The 8,297-nt window shown below is 41.8% G+C and overlaps 1 protein-coding gene across 1 annotated transcript; it reads left to right on the top strand.

Annotated features, from left to right (window-relative positions):
* Positions 1-2,135: 2,135 nt before the first annotated feature.
* Positions 2,136-8,089, top strand: LOC131110305 (eukaryotic peptide chain release factor subunit 1). The gene is made up of 11 exons (XM_058063291.2): positions 2,136-2,302; positions 2,641-2,750; positions 4,341-4,516; positions 5,227-5,366; positions 5,450-5,588; positions 5,719-5,909; positions 6,380-6,509; positions 6,611-6,784; positions 6,872-6,936; positions 7,017-7,164; positions 7,377-8,089. Exons 2-11 carry the CDS (start codon positions 2,665-2,667, stop codon positions 7,457-7,459), a joined length of 1,332 nt encoding a protein of 443 aa, XP_057919274.1. The 5' UTR covers positions 2,136-2,302; positions 2,641-2,664; the 3' UTR covers positions 7,460-8,089.
* Positions 8,090-8,297: the final 208 nt, after the last annotated feature.

The raw sequence follows: 8,297 nt of genomic DNA, 5'->3' as shown, positions 1-8,297 counted from the left end.
CATTTTTTGCATAGCTGCACGACTATGCATCCTTTCTTTGTCCGATAGCTTGGCACGCCGATTCATCGAGTGTCCTTGAATACCCCCGAGAGTCCCTCATTCCACCTTCACTTGCCTCCACACTCTCTCCAGCACTACTTAAGCAGATGGCTAAAGGTGGAAAAAAATAGAACTCAATGAACCTTGTAGCAGCTGTCCTCCGTCACATGCTCCATAATGCTTCCACATGCATTACTACTAACACACACACACATGAAACGTCTGTTTTATCTTCACGTATTGCTCTATTGTGGAGACAAATATGTCCTATAACAGGGGTCTCAAACTCAATTTACCTGGGGGCCACTGGAGCTAGGGTTTATACTCTTTTTATTTACAACATATTGCGCAACTGCAGGGTCTTGAGACACATGCTAACTCACAAATTAGAGAGCTAGCGACCTAAACGGTAGCCTTCAAGTTATTTCCTTTAAACTTAAAAAGCCAAAAACTTACCACTTCCACACATATAGGGAGGATAACTATTAACAGTTATTTAACATTTAACATGAACATGAATCAAACGTAATAATTTTTCCTGGGTACATGATACCATACAGCATCCATATCAAACTTGCGCAGGCCCGCACTAACATTAAACTTTCATATCAAGGCGGGGGCCTAAACTAGCATCCTGTGGGCCACGTGTTTGAGACCCCTGTCCTATAACAACAACAAAGCCATACATTAATGATGCATCAATACAACATATACCACCTTGTCCATTTATTAGACACACCTATCCAAAAACTGTACAGCGGTTGTGCAATAAAAGCCCCCCCACCCCCCCACCCCTCCCTCTTCATGATGCTGAGCTTTCAATGAGCAATGACTATTTTACTAGCCGTTTCCTTCTGGCTGCAATTTGTGGTGAAATGGTTTTGTGACCCTGCAGAGACGGACAAAACAAAAATCCAAACAAACACAATTTTATTTCCTTTTCAAAATTCTCCATGTGCAGCAGGTGGATGAGGAATAAGCACCGTGGTATGGATAGCAATCAAGCATGTAGCATCTATTTCCAGATTATCACAGCTCTAATGGTGAACAGATGGTGATAAATTGCCTCTAATACTAATGCCACAAAATGTTACAGGCGGTCATTTACACAAGTAGCTTTGTCACTTTTGCCCATACGATGTGGTAAACTGGTAAGTGATAAATACTACAGAAAATACATACACTGCATCATTTCATAAGAGATATTATAAGGTGATTGTTGTCTTGTTCATAAAATAGGCCATTGTTATGCTCACCAAAAACACTTATAATCAGCAACTCAATACCATCTGATTAAAGTATCATGTCAAAAGTCAACAAAATACACAAAACCCTCTCCCAGGCCCCATTCAGCAATGCAAATGAGTGTTTGAGGAATTATTACGTAGGCTTAACCTTCACTAACTAGCATCAAACACAGACGCCTACGTTGGTTTGTATGTTGACTAATGCTGCCCTCTAGTGGTGTATTTTTGTAAGTGTAATATGTTATTTTTTTATGTCATCAGACTTTGGCTGTGCAACCATACTTCATGGACTGTAAAACATTTATGAACCACAAAAAAATTGGAGTTCAAATACAATTAAGCAACTTTTTTTAGCATAAATTTTTTTTAAATATTTTAATTATTTAATATATTAACTCTTCCTGAAAAATGTACACATAAATCAGATAAGTATTGTTGTTTTTGCTTAATAGTAGTAGTAGTAGTCATCCATAATTGAGGATGGTTCACTATACTTTTAAATAGCTCCACAATGTAGTACTAATGCAGTACTATTAACAAAAGCATCCTTCTCAAACTGAACTGATTGCACAATACTATATTAGTTTTTTTAAATGATATTGTTATTACTGCTAGTGCATATTCCAATATGCAGCCACACAAAAGAGCCTACCTACCGATTATTGTATTCTCACTGTGTTATGTGGCGATATAAATGTGAGAGTATTGACTACATAGCCCACAAACCACCGCGACAGCCGCCCACTCCTCTGTGACGATGTTGTCCTATTAGTCATCCAATGATTGCCAAGAATTTGGTGATTGACGCACAAGTCACGTGCTCCCATTGGTTTCTATGTGGTTTCCAGGAAGTGAACGCCACCACTTGGAACCACCTCCTACATGTGAGCCCAGTCGGCGGCACCACGCGCGGCGTGTGGAGGAGAGAAACCGGCAGGAAAGGCAACGTCATCTCTCGGACCACAGACTAGACGTAGCCCAGAGCCTAGAGAGTGGAGCGGCGTTGTCCGAGACAGGTACGGTATTTATAATCATAGTGTTTTTAACCCCAAACAGTGAAATAGTAAGGTAGTCGATTAGGATAAGTACGATGGAAAAGTAGGTCGAATTAGGTAAGAACCGGGTGGACTTTAGGGCCTGGCAGACTGTAGGCCCGCTAAGACTCCGCGCACTTTACTGAGAGAGGGAGCCCGGGTAGAGGCTCTCTCCGACGGTCAGTGCGAGTTGTCGGTGCTGGTTGGGTGCCTTAAATGACACCCTTCCTTTGGCGAGGTATATGACCAGTTAATAGTTATCAACCTTTTCATATTGTGACGACCTCCGTATGTTTATTACCTATTTTGCTACATTTTAGGAGCTGAACAACTACAGCTGAAAGATGGCGGACGACCCCAGCGCAGCGGACAGGAACGTGGAGATATGGAAAATCAAGAAGCTGATCAAAAGTTTGGAAGCTGCCCGTGGGTAAGGATGGGGTGCTATGTTTGTCCCGGTGGTGGCAGTAAGGCAGTAACTCGGTATTAGTAACACGGTTGTGGTCTAATGTGTGAATGTGTCCCCGTCGCAACAGCTGGACATCAGCTAAAGGGCCGACTTTGGGAGTGGTTAGCTTAGCATTGCTAGCTTTCTGGCGATGTGGGCTCGCTACTAGCTTGCTAGTGAATGGGTGCTGTCGTCGCATTTAGCCGGCCTGTAAAACATTAGTAATTACGTGACTGCCTCGACGTTATGACTTATCCGTGTATAGCTATCACCGACGACAACAGAGGGAGTTGTAAAAAGACGTGTTAAATTGAGTCACTAGCGATGCCAATGACACCCGTTATAGACGTCATCTTTGGAGGGAGGCCGCCATGGATGTCTTTAGCGAGAGAGCACGTTGATGCAAGCGAGAGGCCGGTTAGCTGACTGCACACACTAGCCACCCAGTCGACTGCCATGTGTTTATTATGCGACGTTACATGGAGATTCTTTCCAAAACACCCATATGGACTCCTTTAAAAACGTCACTATACAGTCATTGTTTCTTAATGGCCAACCGTGATGAAAATGTTGTTACTGATGCTGTAGGAGATATGAACGGTTGAGTTCAAAGCTAGCAGCACAGCCGCTTTCCAGCGAATCTCCACCATATTCACTTATATTGTTGCTACCTACCATTGAGTTGTGTGCCAGCTTGCTTGTGGCCTGTGAACGTAGAGATGATCATGTGGAGAAGTGGAACTTGTACTCAGCCCTGGCTTTCAAGGACAGACCTTGTAAACTATAACTCCGTGAAGGCCACTGTTGTTTTCTCACTTTGCTTTTTATAGCTGTATTTACTTAAGGATTTTCCAAATGGTGCTAAATGTTGAATATGTTGTAAAATACAGCTAAAATACACATAGTGAAAATTGTGGTACATCTACTGGTAAATCTACTGGTAAGTCCTGCAAATTTCCCCACTGAGGGACGAATAAAGGCATATCTTAATCTTAAATGATAATAAACTAAGACTAATGGATCACTTAAATGCCCACGAAGCATTTGAATCTCATTTGCCGATAAGGGCATGAACCAGTAGTGTACAATATTGTTTTTTTTATTAAAAATTACCAAGAAGTTTAGAAATATATTGTCGGAATATTTCACTGTGGCTGCACGGTACCTTGGTGCTTAGTACACAGACCATGGGTTTGTATCTGAATTGAAATATCTCTGTGTGGAGTTTGGAGTCTCTTCAAAAATATGCATCCTGCAAAAATATGCATGAGGTTAACGTTTTTTGTGTATGTGTACCCCGCCTCTTTTCTGGTGCATACCTTTGACCCTAGTGAGGACAAGCGGTACAGAAAATGGATGAATGGATATTTTCAATGTGTGTACTGCACCTATATAACACTTATTAAGTTGAACTACTGTGTGACTGAAATAAATATTCTATAGTATGTAGTGTTTGATTCCCGTCAATGCATTCGTGATTGGGTATTACATTATAAAGTTGTCGTGTATATACCCTAGCTTTGAATGTGTGCCAAGTAGTGTATCCTAACTTTGACTTCCCTCTCGCTTTAGTAACGGCACCAGCATGATCTCATTGATCATCCCACCCAAGGACCAGATTTCCAGAGTGGCCAAAATGTTGGCGGATGAGTTTGGCACCGCATCCAACATCAAGAGTCGAGTCAACAGGCTCTCCGTACTCGGGGCCATCACCTCTGTACAGCAAAGACTAAAGCTGTACAACAAGGGTAGGTGAATATAAAAACATAGCACCCCTTCACCTGCACTACTTGTGGGTGTGTCAGTAATCTTCAAGCAATTGAAAATGCAAAGCAAAATGCCAAATTTTAATATTTATTAGCATGTAGGCCACACAGTCAGGATATTGCAAAGACCAGGGTTTGATTCTGCATCTCTGTGTCGAGTTTGCATGTTCTACCCGTGCATGTGAGTTTTTTTTCTCTGGTTACTCTAGTGTTCTCCCACATCCCAAAAACTTGCATATTATGTTAATTGGCGACTCCAAATTTTCCATTGTTATGAATGTGAGTGTAAATGGTTGTCTACATGTGCCCTGCCATTGGCTGGCGCCCAAAGACATCTGGGATAGACTCCAGCATAACCGCGACTCTAGTGAGGAGAAGCGGCATAAACGATGAGTGGATGGATAATAAGAAATAAAGATACTGATAACTTTTTCAGTATGTGGCCCTCTGTGCAAAAAGTTTGGACACCCTTTGGCTTAGTGCCTATGAACAGAAGTCTAGCTGGAACCGTGTTACAGAACAGCTATGAACAGGAAATTAGCAAGTAGACTAATGAGTAAAGACAGAGTAAGTTGAAATGTATATATTACAATATGGATTGATGGTCTTAGTTCCCATTTCCTAAATATGTAATTTTCATTGAGAACTGCTTTTTTTTAAGATGATCTGTTATTTTACTGTTGTTTCCACAGTGCCTCCTAATGGCCTAGTCGTGTACTGTGGCACCATTGTTACAGATGAAGGGAAGGAGAAAAAAGTTAATATCGACTTTGAACCTTTTAAGCCAATCAACACCTCCCTGTATCTGTGCGACAACAAGTTCCATACTGAGGTGACCAATGTTTGCTCATTTGTTTTCATCGGACTTTGTTTGTAAAATGTTCAGTCTGCCTGACTTTTTCTTCTGCCACGCAGGCATTGACGGCCCTGCTTTCTGATGACAGTAAGTTTGGCTTCATTGTGATTGACGGTAGTGGGGCGCTATTTGGCACACTACAGGGGAACACCAGGGAGGTGCTGCACAAGTTCACTGTGGACCTACCCAAGAAGCACGGTACGAAACCACAATGCACACAATATGTATGCTGTATAGATTTGGGGCAAACCACCAGGGACATAGGGATTAAACTTCATTACCATTAGTGTTCCCCTCAATATGTTTGTATTTTCTGTCCTTGTTTCAGGCAGAGGAGGACAGTCTGCTTTGCGTTTTGCTCGTCTAAGAATGGAAAAGAGACATAACTATGTGAGGAAAGTCGCCGAAACAGCTGTGCAGCTGTTTGTCTCTAACGACAAAGTCAACGTGGCAGGGATGGTTCTGGCTGGTTCTGCCGACTTCAAGACCGAGCTCAGCCAGTCTGACATGTTTGACCCGGTAAGTATGTACTCTTACACAAACAAACTTTTAGAATAGCAAAGGCTCCAAATTAGTCCACAAAATAAAGTTAAATCCAGAAGGGGCTGTATGCAACAGGTTTGCCGGCTGACTAGAGGGTGCCTGTAATGCACTGTAAACATATCCCGCCCTCTTCCTGCTTTGAGTATGGAAAGTACACACATTGGATATGTTTGTTGTCAGCTAATGATAGAAATTTGGCAAAGTTTAGCTCCTCACATTAGCTCTCATTGAATGTATAGCTTATCGGAATGGCATGCATGCAAAATTTTTGGTCACTTCTCCAAGACGACTTTGTGCGTGTGTACACAACAGCTGTGAATGCCTGTTAATTTATTCATTCATTCATATTTATAAGTGAATTTCCGCACAAAACTAAGCAGTCACATGAAACAGTATATGCATCTTGTACTATTTAACTAAAATATGTTTTTTTTTACTATTAACAGAGGTTACAAGCCAAGGTTCTGAAGTTAGTGGACATCTCCTATGGTGGAGAAAATGGTTTCAACCAAGCAATTGAGCTGTCAGCAGAGGTTCTCTCCAATGTCAAGTTCATCCAAGAAAAGAAGCTAATAGGTAGGCGGTATGGTTAACACAGCAGAGGAACTTTCGACACGAGCAGTTCAATCTTTCTTGCGAAGAAACATCTATTCATTCTTTCTTCTCTGGATCTCCAGGACGATACTTTGATGAGATCAGTCAGGACACCGGCAAGTACTGCTTTGGTGTGGAGGACACACTCAAAGCCTTGGAGATGGGAGCCGTGGAGATCCTCATAGTCTATGAGAACTTAGACACCATGCGTTACATTTTACGTGTACATGGGGCTGAGAGCAACGGAGCTGAGAACGGTACACACACAGACCGCTTATGTCACCTGATTGGGAACCGGGCACCTTTCTAATCAAAGAACTCAATGTGTTTTGTTTGATTCATAGACGAGAAGACTTTGTACTTAACACCAGAGCAGGAGAAAGACAAGTCTCATTTCACAGACAAGGAGGTATCTACTACACAGATTTGAAAGGACTTTGACTGTCCTAAGTTTTTTTTTTTTAATCCTGATTTTGATTGTGTTGCTAGACGGGGCAAGAACACGAACTGATCGAGAGCATGCCGCTGCTAGAGTGGTTTGCCAACAACTACAAAAAATTTGGGGCCACGCTGGAGATCGTCACAGACAAGAGCCAAGAAGGATCCCAGTTTGTCAAGGGCTTTGGAGGCATTGGGGGTGAGCACTTTTCAAATGTTAATTGTTGGCTAATATGTGTGTGTGGGACTAAAGCAAAGATTGGTATTTGAATTACCTGAAGTATATCATAAATTAGGAAAATGGGAAGCCAAATGTGAAATAACTAATTTCTATGAAGTTAAACGTAGATATCATATCAGTCTTTACAACGCCGACTGGATAGCCCTCATTGATTGATTGTCTCCTTCCAGGTATCTTGCGGTATAGGGTGGACTTCCAGGGCATGGAGTACCAAGGAGAGGACGATGAGTTCTTTGATTTGGATGACTACTAGGTAGTCGGGGACTGATATTGGGAGAGAGAAAAAACAAAACAAAGCAAAAGGAAAGAATGAAGAAATAAGGAAAGAAAAATGCCACCTCTCTTGCAGCAAGTGAGGGGCTCAACTGTGTTGACCACATAATGACAGACAACTTCCAATTTACTTGTTGAATACACAACGTTGCACATACATTTCATCTGTACACACATTGAAGTACATCACGCAGGCTGAAGAGGAGTGAAATTTTCTTTCATCCAGAGAGGGAGAAAAGCCTTTCCTGAATAAATCCCTGCCTTAGAGTGCTGGTTCCTTCCCCTAGTTGGATTGGACTCGACTCATTTTTGTTCTTTATCTCCCACTCCTACCCTCCATTTTGAATGAACACAACAGCAAGTTCCCAGATTGTTTGCTGCCCTCAACCCACTATGAAGATGAACTTTGGACTCTCCAAATATTAGAGAAAATGTATTTCTTTTCTTCCCATCCCTCGGTCCTCCCCTCAATGCTTTATCTGTTTTTTTTTTTTTCATTTTTTACTGGCAACTGCTGCTGTTGTATTTTATGAGAGTGGGGGATTTTTTTTACCTGGGTTTCTGTAGAGAAAGGGGGACAAAGTATTAAAATTTGAACTGCTGAAAACCATTACTACCTCCTCATCTCCTGTGCTCTCAGTCTGCCTGCCACCTTGGAGAAAGTTGAAGAATATCTCCTTGCTTTCCTGTCAGATGTGATGTGATGATGCATGACTGGACAAAAGTACTTTTGAGTTGTTTAATTCATTCACCGGGATCCCGCAACTTTTGTTTGAAACCCAGTGTTTCCAAAATTTTAGCAGCACAAATCAAAAGTA

The sequence above is a fragment of the Doryrhamphus excisus genome, linkage group LG22 (assembly GCF_037039965.1).
Source record: "Doryrhamphus excisus strain RoL-2023G ecotype Guam linkage group LG22, RoL_Dexc_Guam_v1.1, whole genome shotgun sequence".
NCBI classification, from domain to species: domain Eukaryota; kingdom Metazoa; phylum Chordata; class Actinopteri; order Syngnathiformes; family Syngnathidae; genus Doryrhamphus; species Doryrhamphus excisus.
Note: the sequence above shows the minus strand (reverse complement) of the source record. Positions and strands in the feature narration are given on the sequence as shown.

Coding starts and splice junctions, on each gene's coding strand:
- LOC131110305 (XM_058063291.2), top strand. CDS start 2,665: ATGGCGGACGACCCCAGCGCAGCGGACAGGAACGTGGAGATATGGAAA. Junction 5,367..5,449: donor ACAACAAGTTCCATACTGAG/GTGACCAATGTT, acceptor TCTGCCACGCAG/GCATTGACGGCCCTGCTTTC. Junction 5,589..5,718: donor GGACCTACCCAAGAAGCACG/GTACGAAACCAC, acceptor TCCTTGTTTCAG/GCAGAGGAGGACAGTCTGCT.